The sequence below is a fragment of the Passer domesticus genome, chromosome 6 (assembly GCF_036417665.1).
Source record: "Passer domesticus isolate bPasDom1 chromosome 6, bPasDom1.hap1, whole genome shotgun sequence".
Lineage (NCBI taxonomy): Eukaryota > Metazoa > Chordata > Aves > Passeriformes > Passeridae > Passer > Passer domesticus.
This window is the reverse complement of record NC_087479.1, coordinates 44843017-44860416: the sequence shown is the minus strand read 5'-3', so window position 1 is coordinate 44860416 and position 17400 is coordinate 44843017. Positions and strand designations below refer to the sequence as shown.

At 41.9% G+C, this 17400-nt stretch overlaps 1 protein-coding gene across 8 annotated transcripts in view; it reads right to left on the bottom strand.

Annotated features, from left to right (window-relative positions):
* LRRC56 (leucine rich repeat containing 56) overlaps positions 1-17400 on the bottom strand; it is a 58813-nt gene that overhangs the window by 6380 nt on the left and 35033 nt on the right. For 6 of the 8 annotated variants that reach the window (XM_064425094.1, XM_064425092.1, XM_064425093.1 and 3 more), the window contains 4 exons: positions 7843-7939; positions 7247-7444; positions 3214-3391; positions 955-1158 (listed from right to left, as the gene is read on the bottom strand). In XM_064425094.1, the coding sequence (XP_064281164.1) occupies positions 955-1158; positions 3214-3391; positions 7247-7444; positions 7843-7939 (677 nt within the window). Of the gene's footprint in view, positions 1-954; positions 1159-3213; positions 3392-7246; positions 7445-7842; positions 7962-16224; positions 16453-17400 lie in introns of all 8 variants that reach the window. The other 2 variants (XM_064425097.1, XM_064425099.1) reach the window with 2 other exon arrangements.

The following is a 17400-nucleotide window of genomic DNA, read 5'->3' as shown; positions in this document are numbered from 1 at the left end:
TCTTGATCAAAATCAAGCCAACAAGAGATAAGGCAACAAAGGGTCAGAAGAAGCAGTGAACATTGGGTGAAACTGTCTCTATCAGTAGTGTTAGCTGCCTGAAAGTATGTGTAAAATTACGGACTCATTCCCTGACAAGCTCTACTTGGTTTCCATATACATTTCCAAATGTGCACTCAGGTGTTGACTCTGCATTGCTTTGTCTAATCCATCATCCTGGGTCCTACCCACAGGCAGGGAACTGAGGAGAGACTGGCATCTGAGAAAAGCAGCCCACAATGCCTGGAAACAAATGCCATCTTCCTATGTAATCTGCAGTCCGTGGGCTGGTGCAGTTACACTGTCACGGTGTTTCCAGGAGTCAGGGAAGGATGGGTGGTACTTCCAAGTGACTAGGGCAAGAAGGGCAGTGGTAGACCTGTGTTTTGGGCTAGCTTGTAGATCAGGAAGTGAAGTCAAGGAACGGCCTCCTCTTGCTGAGGGACCAACCTCTGGAAACCCAAACCCAAGTGTTCATTGCCAGCAGTGATGCTGTGGCAGTGTGAGACTGCAGGACACACAGTCCGAGCCCGTGATGCAGTGGGGAGTGAATGCACACCACCACACCTCTCTAGAGAACTACCTTGGACCACATTCCCGTGGCTGAACCTTGCCATGGCCTGATGTCACTCAAGCAGGACAGCTGGTATGTGGCTGTGAACAGGGACAGCAGCACATGGTGCATGGTGGGGGGATGAGGAGTGGGCAGCCCAGGTGACTCGCACCTTCTGCTGCAGGGAAAGAAAGGAAAGCCTACACTACAGCAGGTGAGTCTCGTGGAAGACAGCATATGCTAAACCTGATTAGCAGTGGCATGGGTGGGTGGTATTCAAAGCACCCTGGCTTTCATCAGTAATAACATTCAGAAGGAGGTGGAGGTGTGGGAAAGAACAGGATTAAAAAAACATACATTACCATGTGTCAAATCACTGGAGTCATCTTTTGTGAACAGCTTATCAGGAAAAACAGTGGGATCTGGAAGAGGACAGCCACCGGCCAAGAGGCTGGCATCACTACAAATCCCTACATTAGCAGAACACTGTGCATTTCCAGGTCTGGAAGTTGTTGGGGGTTTTGGGCTGCATCCAGACTGCTTTGCTACTTCCCCAAGATACGGATCTAGAAGAGAGATTTCATTAGTGTAAGCACAGTTATGCAAGGCTTCAAACCACACCATCACGGTACCTTGCCAATATGGTGACTGCTGCTGCACACCTGGAGCTATAGAGGACAGAAAAATAACTGCAGCTACAAGAAACATGCTGGAATGGCTCCAGCTGAAGGAAAGAGGTCTTCCAGTGCTGCACAGTCGTGGCAGAATCTGGGGATCCCCAACTAAACTGATATCCCTTCCCACCCTTCTGCTCCTGGGCACCAAAGACAGACTGCTGGGGTTATGGGTCAGGAACTGCTCTGTGCTCACCACCCACCCCTGGCTGCCCCACAGGGGAGCCTGGACAATCCAGGGCTCTGCTACTTTCCCTGCCTGCATGTCCAGGATAAGTGTAAGCTGCCTCTCATTTGCTGCCCACCTGCTCACAGGGGAACCATTCCAGACTTGCTGCAGGCACAGCCCAGGCCCCAGTCCTAAAATACATTGCTTAATTGCCCTGGAACAATGCAGATGGTGATGACACCTTACCAGAGCAACCAGTCAAACAGGGGAAACTATACCAGGAGTTACAGAAATCTGGGAATGGCAGTGATAGATTTAGCCAGTACTGCCTCAGAGACAGATAGCTCTCTACCACAGAAAGAAAGGTGAAAACTGCTTTTGTAATGCTACAGGACAGAAAGGGTTATACAAAAAGGCAGACAGTCCTGTTACCTGCCCAACTGCTGGCTGTCCTGGGAGCACAGCACAGCTCTAAGAGCAGCATATGCAGCCAGCAACCCATGGGAGAGAGAATTTCATTCCAGTGCCCAGATGAATAATGTGTTTTTTAAAGTGTTGAGGATCTCCAAAGTGAGGCATCAGCTCTGTGATAATATGGCCATTTCCTTAAGAGCTGAGTGTTAGGGACCTTTAATGTATCTTGGGCACAGCTGTTAATATGAACCCATGAAACACACTCCATGTGAAAAGTACCCAAATAAACATTGCTACTGGAAAGAAAAAAGTACTGGGATGTCTGAACCTGACCATATGAACTTACTGGTTTAGAGCTGCCAGCAAGAATATAAGTCTGGTTACACCAGGAAATTACATGAATTCACAATTTTGTGCTCTACCCCTACTGCTTCTGTCAGCAAACTTTGTTAACTAGTTTTCTGAACCTCAGGTGATGTTGCCAAAGCACAATCACTGAGGGATCAGATTTTAATGGATTTTTTTCCCTACCATGACTACTATTACAACTAATGATTTGGACCCATAGGGATTCAATAAATGACAAATGTATGTACTTATTCCAAAACAAACTAAATTTTTAATGGAGTACAGTTGGCAGGCAAACCACAACTGGGGAGGGGGTTGGGAAGCAAACTGCATTGCCCACACTAATGGGAAGCAACATGAGCAGTTATAGGAAATACTTTGCAATATTTAATAGTATGTGATAAAGTGCATGTAGCATGACACGTAAAAGCATGGACATCTGAACTATTACCAAGGCTGCAGGCAAGGGGACAACAGATTTACTTTCAAACCATTTATTCTCTACTAATGAATGTAATGAACTTAATCTAATAACAAAGAAAGTGGAACAGATTTCTTACATGACCAATCTTCCTCAGATGTTGCTGCCACTGAAGGGTGGTAACCAGATTGCTTTTCCTATTATTAAAATGGAATAGGAAATCCTACCACATCCATGCTACATGGAAATTGACTGTTACCATGGAAAGAGCTGTGAACAGCTGTTGTTGAAACATTCCTGTCCAAGCTTTGCTTCTTCCCATCATGCAGAACAAGCCCTAAGTACAGACTCCCAGCTACTGCTATATTTGCTTGATGCTCTAGAAGTTGTCTGCATTTTTGATCTTGATGCCCAGCTTAGGACAATTTCCATTTAAATCTGCACTCTTATCTGCTGAATTCCAGCTTTCTTACTTCCCAGGTGAAGAAAACAACATCCTTTGTCCCTTCACTAAAAGAGGTCACCTTGCTCTTCATCTTTCTTTTTTTACACATCATAACTTGAAAAATGAACCCTAACAGGAAGTCTGTCATACCTAATGATGAAATGTCTTTGGCTAAACCACCTTCCTTGATGGATTCCTTGATGATTAGAGAATCTTCATGCATCTTCTTGGAAGGAAGGAGAGTAGTCTGGCTTGCTGGTATTCCATCCAAATACTTCAGGTGGGGAATGAGTTTTTTTACTTCTGCTCTGTAATTATAGTCTGGGTCCTGGAGAAATTGAGAAAAGGGTCAGTTTATTCAACAGTCTGTGGACTTCCAGTAACACAATACTGTTCAGTCTCTATGACTGCCATACAATATGCTCCTCACATAATTTCTACTTGAATTGATCATAAAAATGTCCTGAGGACTGCAAAGCCACAGCCTTCACCCAAAGGCTCCTTTGCTGTTTACCCACTGATGACTTTGCCATTTGTCTTTGTTACATTATGTGTAATGTGCAAAAGCACAGAAGGCCACTGATGCCCACAGAAAGCCTGGGCTCCCTCAGCATTCAGCCAATCTGTCTCACTGCTTTTGAGATTCCCTGGTGTTTGCCTCAATACTCAGGTGATAGAAAGGCTTAAAAACATGTCATGAGTGTTGCTATACCTGCTGATGGAGAAAGAAAGAGCACTTCCATAGACTGTGTTTTTAGGCATACAGTAAAAAAAGTATAAGGCAAGAGTGCACTGATAGTGGCAGAATACAAATGGACAGCTACCCATCAATCAATCAGTTGCTTCACCCAGGCAAATCTTATGCTTTTCAGGACATTGCATGAAATATTAGAAACCCTCTCAAAGCCAAATCCTCATTCAATACAGAGTGGTCATAAACAGAAATCTTTCTGTGGGGCTTGGCTGCTTGGATGCTCCCTCTCTCTGCATGATGCAGCACTGACGTTGGCAGAGGGAACTCACCAAATAAAATGTTAGTTGGTGTTAAGAGGCAGACACTAATTTTCTCAAACAATGTCTTTAATCTTAATTTAGAAATTGAGTCAACCATTCTCAGCTACAGCCAATTGCCAGCCATGTCCTGTTGGAGAGAAGAATCATGTTACGCTCATGTTACATATACAGCTACAGAGGCTGCAGAATGTATCATCAAGTTGTTGCTCTTGGTTTAGATAACAGGGGAAGATGAGCTCATCTGAAAATCAAATTACAGGGAGCAAACAGGCCATCTGAAGAAAGAGCAGTAAATTTAGCTGGACCATTCTGTAGATTAAAAGTAAATAAATAGGGGAGCTTTTACAGACCTTTAGCAAGGGCCAGACTACAAGAAGGAGCTTGAGGAATTAGAGCTGGCCATCAAGGGCACACCAAAGTAAGCCCACATATACTCTTTTCTAAATGGCTTTTCTATACATGAAAAAATATGCAAATATCCATTGAAATCAAGAAAGCAACAAAGTCCAAAGCAGCGAAGGGCAGGCCCCATTTTGTGACCACCTGAGAGCAAAGCATCTTCTCAACACAGAAGATGTGTTCCACCCAACACCGGGTGGGAGACTACAGCGAATTCACAGTCTGCCTCTGCTACAGCTCAGTGTGAAATACACCATTGTGCTGATTCCGGGAACAAATTTGCATCTGCAAGCACCAATGACCACTTTAAGCCCCTCCAGATATTCCTCTGTGGATACCTGGAACTGGGACTGTAGATAAGATAAATGGTACTATTGTCTGGGTGTTATCTCACGCTTAGGGGGAGGTTAACAAATCGGGGAAGAATGTATCACTGATACTGGAAACAAAAAAAAAATATGCAGAATTTACAGGCCACAAGGAAAGACAAATCAGCAGCTCTACTGAAATCAGTTCCCACTGGCTAAAAGGTAATTTTGACAGGGGAACATCATGATCATTGGCTCAAGAGAAAGACTAAGGATGTGGACCAATTAGCATTAGACAAAAGAGCCAATCATTTAACCAACAGCATAAGAGAACCACGTAGCCAATGAATGCTTAATTCCTTTGTTTGCCAAAATTTGTAAAGAATGACATGTTTTGAATGACGTTGGGACCCTACCACCAAGAAATCCAGGCTGAAGAATGATCAACAGGGATGCCACTGCATCCATGAGTGGTGACAGTATTCTTCTCTCTCCTCGGTTTTCTATTTCTTTTTATTTCTCTACCTTGCATTTACTGTTAAATGAAAGCTGTATCGCTGACTTTGGCATAAGGTTTGCACTGTAATTCGGGCAGAAGCATCTCTCTCTGATCAGACCTTAGCACCTGCTTGCACAGGAGCAGAGACAGCCATTCTGCATGGGGAAGAGCAGGAGGGCCCAGCACCACATACCACTGCTCTTTGTACTTCCATTACAGGGCAACATGCAGAGCACCCCAAGGACTCATTTCACCTGAACAAGCCAAGGGAAATCTGACATTTCTCCATTACAAGTACACTGAACAACTGAAGAGGCCAAATCCTCCAAAAATCCCACTTTCACTGAGCAGGAATGGCAAGGGAGTAGAATCAGACCTTCTGTGCTGTTAGGATACACTGCAGCATTTCCATGGTAGGAAGCTATGATATGAAGTGTCAGTAGCTGTATTTATCTCCATGGGAGTAGAAAGAGTAAGCAGGCATGCCTTGTCCATCACAAGCAGGCAGTGCTTCCTTACTGCAGGAATATGTTTTTCCTCTCATGATTGCATATTCCATAAGGGAGAAATGTTCCAAAATGGAGAAATCATTTTGGTTACAAGCAGTTACAGTGTGATCCCTTAAGGATAATTCCACCAGTTTAAACTAGAAAGGAAAGTATATAATATTTTCTTTTGAATGCCAGAGAGGAAAAGTATGAAAGCTAAAGAGCTACCTTCCATGGCCCCTTTTACTGAACAATTACATCTGAAAAATGCTATTAACTAATTTATTTAAGAAGTGCCAAGATTTAAAATATATCTCTATTGCATGATTGAGTTTTAGTGTTAGCACCTGTTTTCAAGTCTAAGTCCAGGAAAAATATCAAACCCAACCTTTTAGGCAAATTAAAGCATCAGCATAACTTCTTTAAAATACACAGAAAAGCTATGGAATATGTCACAGTGGGATAACAGCATCAGCTCTGATTTTGGACCTGCATTATCAGCTGTTTATGGTGCCATTGGAAATTGCACCATCCTTATTGAGACCTGTGTTTTTCATAACTCTGTGTGTGTCCACAGACCTTCCAAAAGACCTGGATGGCAATATATTGGTTTTAATATCCCAAGAATGCTCTTTATGAAGCAGGAGAAAGTCAAAGAGAGTAATACAGCTCTGAGGCTGTTCATGTAGAATTAGATCTCCCTTGCTTTGCTTGTTGGGTGCCCTGAAACCCAAATCAGATCACGTACTACTGTGTTCTCATCTTTGTGACACAGAGGCTCTTTCATGCCTTCAATAAAATACCTCAGCAGAAACTATTTCATCATTTCAGTATGTAATACGTGAATCACTCTATTTTGCAAATTCAGCTTTTTCTGAAGGTCTTTTTGGTCATTTGATTTTAAGCTTTCAGGGGAAAGGGTAACAAGCAGTTCCAACATTATAGCTTGTCCTAGTTACCTCAAGCACTATTTATCTCAGGGCTTAACATCTGAGCATGGTGGCATTGGAGAACTTTCTTTTGGACTGGAGAGCCTCCAAAAGAAATGCAAAAACCTCAAAAACTGGTATCTCACCACAGAATCACTGAATGGCTGGGGTGGGAAATGACTTCTTAAGATCACCCAGTCCAGTCCCTCTGCTAAAGCAGGTTCACCTGGAGCAAGCTGCATAGGATCAAATCCAGATGGGTTTTGAGTATCTCCAGGGGAGGAGACTCCACAGTCTCTCTGGGACACCTGTTCCAGTGCTCATACTCCAAGAGAAGAAGTTTTTCCTCATATTGCTGGGAAACAGGCCTGAGTCTTTACTAGCAATCTTGTATTTCACTTGTGGCTTGGAGACCACAAAACCAACAGAAATTAAAGGTGGGAAATGCATCCCATGTAGGAAGATGCAGAAACATTTCTTATTTCCAACTCACAGCTAAAAAGTACTGACAAAAAAAAACACAATACGTGCAAACCAAGTCCTCACCTCTGCAGATTCTGCATTTGGCTTCAGGCAAATAAGGTTGCCCTCCACTGTCAGGTGGCTTAGCTTGCAACAAAGTCGCAGGTACTGCACCTGGTTGATGTCCTCAATATTGTTCCCTTCCAGGTCCAAAACCTCCAGGTGATCCAGCCAGGTCAGCTGGCTCAGGTCAGAGATGTTGTTATAAGCAATGTAGAGTTCCTCAGCAGAAGTAAACAGAATAAACATGTAAACCATGGGCTTGCACAAGTAACACTGAAGCTTCGCAAAATCTTTTCTGATACTTGAAATACTAAATGTCACAGGATGAAACTAGCAAGGTAGTGAACATTTTATAAAGCGTGGCTGCTGCAGCCTTAAATAACAAGAGCTAATTTAGCCATATACTGCTTTAGGAGAATGCAGGATCAGACCTGAATGTTACACCTCATTTGAAAAAGTTATATCGTAGCATCTTTTAAACCAACTCATGCAATTCAAGGCATCAAACCAAAGCCAGCCACAAAAGCAAGAGGTGAGGAGAATGAAGAATAAAAGTAAAGAATATCAACTGAAGATAGATCTGAGATTGTCATTTGGCAGGACACATCTATACTTACTTTTAGAGAGCTGCAGGAAGAGATCCCATCTAAATCTGAGAGCCCACACCGAGCCATCCACAGGACATGGAGATGGGACAATGAGGTTCCAAGATCCCTTATAAAAAACAATTCAAGCTCTATTTGAATGAGTGAAAAAATTCAAGACTTGCTTTCTTTTTTCCTAAGACTAGGAAACTGCTACTTCAAATCTCACATTGTTTACAAGATACTCCATTAAAAATGTTCACCCTTGAAGGTGGGGAATAAAATGATACCCCTCTTTACTTATCCCACTGTCATCTTCGTTCTTTTATGACAACATGTCACCCCAGTCCTGTTGGATTAAGATTATTTCAAGAGCTACATCATGGTAATTCTGCCATAAATCATAGGCAATTGCTAAGAATTAAGCAGGGTTTTCTTACACTGGCATAATTGGCTGTACTCATATAACCCAAATTAACATATCTGAGCTGACTGCATGGTCAGCCTCACTCTGTCCCTCTTACAGAGTTCTCTCTTCTGATTTTGCAGTTTAAAGGAATAACACTTTATTTGTTAAATAACATTTTTTTTGAACCAGCAGAAAATGATAATATTTTCCATCCTATTTTCCCACCCTTTGTGTGTAGCAAAATATCAATAAGGTATCATTTATATGAACTTTAAACTTTCTGGTAATAACCCAGAATACCACACACTGAGCTGCTTGAGTCCACACACATGTAATGTCCCACTGACATTACAGTACTGCACAACACAAAGATAACACAAAAAGGGTGGCAAATCAAACTGGGGCCTTAATCACCTGCCATCTTTGGTAACATTAAGTTGCATAAAGCCACCAGTCTAACATAAACAAAATACAACAATCCCAAACCAACCAAAGCTCAGAAATTTTCAACTGTAGCCAGATATCAGAGTATCTGAATAATAAAGAACGAAGCAGTGGGTAATTAAATTCAAAGAGTTTATCAGAGGAGGTAGAGACTAGCATGGAGTTCACAGAAACACAGTAGTGGCTGAGTTTGAAGGAAGGTCGTCTTGTCCAACATCCATACTCAAGCCAGGCAAGTTTCTCAGGACCACATAAAAAGCTAAAATAGTTCTTAAATAGATATTATTGGACCTCAACATTTTGGATTAGCTATCTCACAATATTCATTCTTATAATACAGACAGTAGTAAGTTTTCAACAGAAAATTGCAGCAGATAGAAGTCATGGGGGTCCTTGTAATCTTGAAATACCAAGGTAAGAATTGAACTCATGTCTTCTCTTTGTGGATGACAGGGAACAAGACCAGCTTTGCATTGCCCTCTGAGAGCCTCATGCAGCTCTGATACAGCTTTGCAGCAATCCCCTGTAGTCAAGCTGCCTGCTTCAGGGATGCTGGGCATCCAGCCAGACCCAGAGGTCAGGAAGGAGTGCTTTTATGAGGGGAATAGACACATTCTTATCTGTATTTTTTGTTGTTTCTCTGCCATTTGAATATTTGGGAAGGGCCTTATCAGGAGAAAGGAGCCTGTGTAAGCCTGAATAAAGGATAAGTGCAAGGAAAAATATCCCCAGGTGTCTCTCTTCTGTGAGGGGCCAAATACAGGGTTGAACAGGAGTTTCTAGGTGAAATTGGGGGTTTTCACTCCTCTGCCTCCTAGGGACTGGTATGTCCATGGGCATCATTCAGACCTATCTTCATCCATCCTCTGCCACTGCAGGGGCTGGAGGCACTGGGTGTCTAATTACTCCTTCCCTGGATGCTGCCCATTTAAATAAGCTCACAATGGATACACCACACAATGTGTTTATGTAACATTTTACAGCTTTTCAGGTACAAACACTGCAGCTGACTCAATGGCCAGAACTAAGCAAAAAAGTAAAATCTCACTCATTGAACATCTCTTTCCATCTAAGGCTACTCTTCCCTTGAGGAGAAAATCCTCAACTGATACGAACCACAACACCTGCAGTGAATTTTGTGCATCTAGGAAGCTTGCCTCTAGTGACACAAGGATAAAGAAAGCCAAATATCACCACATCCCTGGCCTTGCACGAGATCTTCCAGGGTCTATTTACATTGTGTGTATTTTCTAAATAAAACAAAAACTGGTTCTAAGGCTTCCTTAAGGAACAGATGCCTCCCAAAGTAATATTTACTGAAAATTTATTATTAGATTTGTAAGCTGCATGCCTATAATAAGAAAGAAATTAAATTAAATTACAAAAACAGAACCTACCATGAAGCAAGGCCAACACACCCTTAAACACAAATATGGCATTAGGAATAATGTGAAGGGATTGCACTGCTCATTTCATGACCCTCTTCAAGCATTGATTAGATTTTCAAATTTTGGGCTCATTTAGGTGCAGAATTTTCTCTTCTGTAAACTACTGAACAGAGATAAAGGGAAGTAGTCACTCATTTTTGTGTCATTGAAACAGTATTTCTGATAGATGCTCTGTTTATTAGGCCAGCAAAACTGAAGACAATCCTAACCTGATTACTCTACATATGGTAGAGTAAGATATGGTGAATGGACTTTATTTCCATTTTTAATTTGTCTTGAATTTTTAACTGCAGGGTTTTTTCCACAGAAGGAGATTGCAGCAATACACTTGTTCCTAATGTTTCTCTGCCAATACAAAGAATGCCAAAGCAAAGCAGAGGATTAATTCCCAAGCAATTTTTACACAGGTCCCCAAGAACAGTTATTCCCTCAAAGTTCTTGATCACTCCATGCATTTGTGGAAGCAGTTCCCTGCTCACACTCAAAAGTCTAGGACTTCCAGAGTTAAATCCTATTTCTCTTTGTTTGTCAGAGTTTTCTGTTCCAGAGCTGGCTGTGGTTAAACCCAGTGCACACACACAGGGGTCAATCCCTACTCACACTGTGTGCTAGTTCCTGCACACTCATGAGGAATTATCAGCTAACAAGTCCTTAAAGCATTCTCCTGCTGAGCACACCATCAGAAGACCCTAACTGAAATGGCTTCTAAAGCCTACTTACCTTACTCTTCACAATTTGTGCTACTAAGTTTAGCCTCAAATCCATTCCAGTTTCATTCATGGGTTGCAGCTCTGACTCTCCTACAGCTAACTGGCATGAGTCAGGGGTAGCACTTTCAAGGTTAATACCAATCAAAGTTGATGTGGATTTGTATTCCAGATGAACAAATTAGGTTGTACATCCCATGTCTTGGGTACTTGCAGAAGGCAGAACCACTGATGTTTGCAGTGCAACCCAGTGTCTGATAACAGGGTCTTGTTATTTTAAAAAATGCTTAAACAGACACTTCAGAATAGAAAAAAATATGGAAGCTAATAGGAAGTGGTTTCTTACAAGGCTGAAATTGGCTGTCCCAAAGCTCATTTTTAACTCAAGAAACAAAATACTTAGAAAGCATGAACTTTGTTGCACTGTTTAGTATGACCTGGCCCAGTTTTGCTGTCTTGTTTCAGGGAAGAGACTTAGCAGCCCAAGATATCTCTTCTCCTGCCCCTCACGAAGGGCATTCCAGCTCTTATGAAGAGCAAAGGACTACCACCTCTCCTTCCCTGCTAATGTAGAGGCAGTGAGGAGAAGAGACTAAAGGAGTTTTTCCCCTTTGGGCTCTACTGCAGAACCAAATTCCTCTTGCTGACACTGGGGTCACGCTAGCTGCTAGAGGAGCCTAAAATTCTGGATCATGCAGTCACATTTTGGCCCTGCAGACCTTTACTCCTGCATCTGTAATGAGTCATCCCCAGTCAGAGATGTTATCACAGCAAAGTACATCTGCAAACATTTTATTCAATAACTAACAAACTAATCTTTTGGAAGCTGCATGACTCATGCTGCAGCATCAGAGAAAATTCCCTTGTTAATTACTATAGAGATAATTGCCCTTGAGAGCATGGCTGCTGTAAGGTGAAACAGCCATATAGCTCAAAGCAAGCTGCTCCTCACAACTGCACGCACCTGCATTTCTGAAAATTCTTCTGAAATATTTTGGCTGGTGAGATGAGAACTTAAGAGCTTGCAAGAGATGGGAGTGTCTCCTCTGGGACCAGCTCTAGAGCATCTGGCACATCCACCTTGGAGGGGGTGAGAGCAAAGTGAGGAGTTGTTTGAGCACACATGACCACCATGGGTGTGCAAGTGTTCACAGCATGTTTTCATTTGTGTTAAGTGCAGAGGGTGAGATCAGCCCAAACTGGGGAGATACAACTATTGACATTAATTGAAATTCCCATTTCATTAATGGGAATCTGCACTCTGATGATGATTTACTAGGGTAGACTATTTCAATGTAATAATAACCTCTTAATAACAATGTATCAGGGTAGTAAGAGAGAAAATCCACTACAATTATACATGGAGTGTAACAAAACACTCCTCCCAAAATAATCATTGACCAAGGTTCAAATTAATGAGACACATGTCAGAGAGGAGGATTCTCCTGTATTGGGCATGATATAAACATACAGAAAATTACAGCACCTATTCCAAAACCAGAAAGTAGAATTGAAAAGTTTGATGGCTGAAAGGAAAAAGATGAGACTCTGTACAAGGCTGGTGGCAGTTGGTCATAAGATGCAGCACAGGAGTGCTCCAGTGATGTGCAAACAACAAAGCGCTCACAGAAGGAAAGAGAAGACATTATAGAGGAAACACAGCTTCCATTAATACAATGAATAATCCCAGCCAGTGGAAAAGTGTCCTGTCCCAAGTGATGTGGCAGCTGGAAGCTTCACAGGAAAGGCAAAGAATTAACAACCAAAGTCATTACATATCCTGCTCACCCCTGCTATGATTCATTCAAGACAGTTTTGAGGCAGAGAGATGGAGCATGGGGTGGGGATGTATATATCATAACCTTTGATTGTGATAAACAGAGGACTGCAGCCCCTGAAGCTGCCAAACCAGAGTCCTCCTGAGGAATTTCTCCACATGTGCTCCTACACACACGCTTGCCTGCAAAACACACACTGAATATCAGATCATGTTTTTAGTATCCCAAAGTGCCAAGAAATAACATAGACTCCCCTTTTAACCCCCAAATTTGCATTTGTAATTGATTTTGAGGAAATAATATTAATAAACCAAAGGGTTTGAAGCCTGGGTTCCAACTATCTCAAAATAACTGCTGCAGGGATGGGAACTCATCAAACAGCCCAGTGCTTCTGTGAGGGTCTTGGCAACACCCTTTGCTCTTGTGCACAACCATTTAGTATTTTTCCCATGAAATCTGATGCTCCCATCTTGTCATCACTCCCCCAGGCTGGGGAGAGAGCAGAGGGGCAATGAACAGTTTGGCTCACAGCACCTAATAACGAGTTTGAGAAATAATGTGTTCTTCCATTAATCCAACATCCTTGTTCTTCGGGGACTGATTTGATCCAGCCAAATTTTTACTGGATGAATATCAGACCTAGAGAGCCAAATCCTGCTCTTGGTTTCACGACAATAAATCCTGAATTGCTCCACTAAGCTCAAGCTACCCAGTAAACACAACAGCAAAACTCTGAACACATTTGTCAGTTTGAACCCTGTCGTTTGTTCTTGAAGTCAGTTTTGAATCTTTTACCGAGAAATAAAGCACTAAATCCATGGAACTTGCAAGAAGTATCTCAAAGCACACCTGTATCTGTGGAATAAATCTTCAGAAGCAATACATCTAAAATAGCCATTGATGCAGATTTCATTTATTTTAAAGATGGCTCTGAAAGTGAATGCACTGGTAAATAGAGAAATTTAGATTGTAAGAGAGCGACCAAACTACAGTCTTACAAAATAAAGGAATAAAAGAATCCCATCTCTGATCTACAGAAATCAAATGGAATTTATCAAGCCGCAGTGTGATAACATCTACATGGTCAATGTCAGCACACAATGGTTTGGTTGTACAGATAATTCTGACTTCTGAAACAAAAACTTTTAAAGCCTGAATGTTATTTAAATCAGTAACACATGCTCTAATAGGAAGCTTACATAAAAGTTTCATTGTATTCACAAATAGCTGTATTTAAAATTGTAAAACTGATTGTATGCATGTGTTCCTTGTATTTGATCAAATCCACGACACGGCCCCCAACTCTGCAAGCAGTGCTGAGGCCACGTCCTTATTGTCCCTGCAGTGTCCTTTCACAGCTGAACAAATGTCATGTGAATGTGGTGACCTGCCTTGCTTTGCAGTAGTGCAGTCTTTGCATTCACTCTTCCAAATTCAAGCAGCAACATGCTGAGAACTGTTGGCTTGGTTCTCCTCTGTCCCACATCTAACACCTCCATGACACACAGGCTGCCTTCAGCACCTTATGCTCCTTTGTGCCAGAGTGAACCACGGCCCAAGGTGCAAGATAACAAGGGTCATGTCGCATCTTTTGCAGCCAGAGGGCCACTTTTAGGCTGAAATACCATGGAAATGTAGTACCTAACAATCTGGTCTCATTCTGCCTTCTGAACAGTGCAAATTTTCAAGAGAGGGAGTCCCAAATCCTGTTGAGACATGTTGTTGGAGACTTCAAAAAATAAGCAAAAAGCGAGTTTGCTAGGTAATTCTTAAATACATCAGAGGAAGGCTAACTTGTTTTAGGCTGAACAGAAAGCATGCATTTACCAAATGTCTTCTTAAATAAAAATTGTGTCTGTGAAATTCTGTTTTCATAACTCCCTTTTACATGCAAATGAAGAATTTCTGAATGAACAAAAAGTTATTGTTGCTAAAGGCCTTTGCAGTAGCATGTCTGTTGTCCCAAATTTTTGAGCCAACCTTACTATGAATAAGAAGCTGTTTTCAAAATGGGCTGCACTGCTAATGCCCCTGGCAGTATTTCTCCCCACAAACAAATTTCACTATCTTATTCTAGGGTTGTGGGGGTTTCTTTTGTTTGGTGGTTGCTTGTATGTTAAGTTCCAAGTTTGGAAGTGGTCAAAGATCTCGCATATTGCTATTTTTAGCTGTGGATCTCTGCTGAGCACTTCATTGAGAGAAAAAGATGTGTCTGGGAGGAAATGCAACTGCCTGGTGCTGCACCAGGGGTAAACAGATCAGAGAGTCACACTTCATCCAGCCTGTGACTCTGCCTTTTCATCTTTGTTATGCCAAAGGGAGAGACACCTGCCACAGCTTTTGTGGGCCTACTAAGAAAAATTGCAATTATCAAGGAGCATGTGCTTTTGGCCAGCACTTTCACTGAAGCAAAAGCCTGAAAACAAGGACAAGAGACTACCTGGCTACAGCAGCCAAAACCACAAACTATCCAAGGCAGTTTGGCTGTTTTCCAGGACAGGAGCCCACGAGCACTCTGATGGTCCTGATAAGAGTACTTGAGCTCTGCCATGGACACGTCTGTGGCCGTGCTTCAACCAGAGACACTGCACAGAAATCCTTGTTGCGCTAACACCAGTGCCCACCACCCCTGCCTCCCCTTCCACTGCTGCCAGGCAAGGATGGCATCTGGGTACAGGAGATGACAAAACCCAAACCCAGTGAGATACATCTCTGGGCTGTTCCTGATTTATAACTTTTTCACTTGTCATTGTTGCTTCTCATTGCCTCATTGAAACCACTGCAGCAATTGCAATATCACATCAAGCGCTATATTACTTGCAAGGACTTTCTTTTCCATGTCAGATTATATCTCATTTAAACAAAAAGTGCTTTGTGAGACCAACAGGAGAGAGACATTTAGAAGTGGGAATGCTGATACATACACTTCTGTAGATCATCATACTTGTGCCTAAGGTAACAGAGATGCTTACTTCTGTTAAAGTTAATACACATGAAATGTAGCTTTAATTTCAAGTGCTCTCATTTTTAGTTGCTGTCAAAAAAAAACCTAGAGCAGAATAATAGGCTTGATCAATGCTGATGGAGTCAGGAACAGCAATTCCTTAACACACGAATATACAGCATATGTGGGAAGGATAATGTAATTTTGTCTTAATTTTCTTTTCATCATTAAAACTGCTTGTCAGCTTAGTTTCTGCTGTAGCATTCTCACAATGAAAGAACAGTTGTTTTAACTCAGCTCCCGCAATCTGAAAGGAATGGAGATTGCCAAAGTGTGGTCCTGTTGAACAAGACTTGTCCTTGACTACATTTTTTCCACCCTACTTCAGCTCCCACCCTTGGCATAAAGCTGCACCCCAGAGAAACTGCAGAGACCCAACACACCGTGGCTGCCTCCCAATGGGTGCACTACATCTTCCACAAGACCAAGTGGATTTGCAAATAGGAATAAGTTGAGACACACAGTAAATAAAACTCTCACACCCACAGATCCACTGCCCCTCAGTTTAACCCCAGAGCTACTGACAGTTCCTATAGCTTTGGCAATTGCTCATTCTCACTGTTGAAAGCTTACATATAAAAAAATAAAGGATAATGAAACTGTGGTTACAGAATGAGTTACTTACATTGAACAATTGAATCCCACAGTGCTTTGAAATTTCCTGCATAAATGATTTTCAGTCTCCCACATGTTGTGTGCCTGTTTCACAGTATGTCCCAGGTCTGAGCTTTGGCAGAGTAAGACAGACATATTCCAACTTTGCTTTAATATAGATCTCATCCTTCAAAACCAACACTTAAAACTTCTAATGCTTCAGGGTAAGCAGAAGGAAAAATCTGTAAAATATTCAAATCTGACAGATTGAGTGGTGTTAAGACACATACCACCAAAAAAAGGAGAAAAAAAAAAGAAAAAGTCCCTGAAACATCTTTTTCTGTGTATCAGAAAAACTGGAGTTCTAGGTTAATTGACCACACACAACTACAGAATTTGATCAGCTTGGAGTAGCTATTCAATTTTTGTCATGGTAATGACTATAGAGTTTCCACTGTAAAAAAATACTTGACATATTACAGAAGTGGGTTAATATGAAAACCTAGAGAGAAAATATAATTTAAAGTGATTCAGTCTGAATAGACAATGGTGGAAATGCAGGTTCTTGAGATCCTTTAGATCAGGCACATTTGTATAACACCAAGGATTTCCTTTTGGGGCTGATGGCCATTTCTTCTTTGTAACTTTTCCTTTCTTTCTTTTTTTATCTGTGTATACATCTAATGAGAAAAAAAAAAGAAGCTTGCAAGAAACAGATACAGGTACAACTTGGACCTGGGAATGGCAATTGATTTCCTCCTAATTTCTTTCCTCTCTAAGCCTCTAATGTTCACTACAGATCTTGACAGACTTGTCACCATGTGTCCCAAATCAAGACTTCTTCCTTAAATAACAGCTTCAAGTGAGATTTTCTCTGCTTGTACTGGCCTCCAGATGTTCTTCTCAACAAGCAAACAAGATGCAGAAGAGAAGCTTGGGGGACCACAAAGCCCATCACAGGATCACTGAGACAGACAGAGCCGTACAGATTTCCATGCCGAGGGTGCTACTGCAAGGCAGAGCCTTAGCAGTTCCTTCACAGCACACCAGCAGACATCCCAAATCTGGTGCAGGTGTGTTAATCGGATGTAGATCATCTTGACCTTGCTCTTGAGGCAACTGTAGCTGCAACACTAAGCAGAGTAAACCAAACCTCTCTAAATTCTTGCCTATGGTGAGATGAAACAGTAGAAAGGGGAGTGGTAGG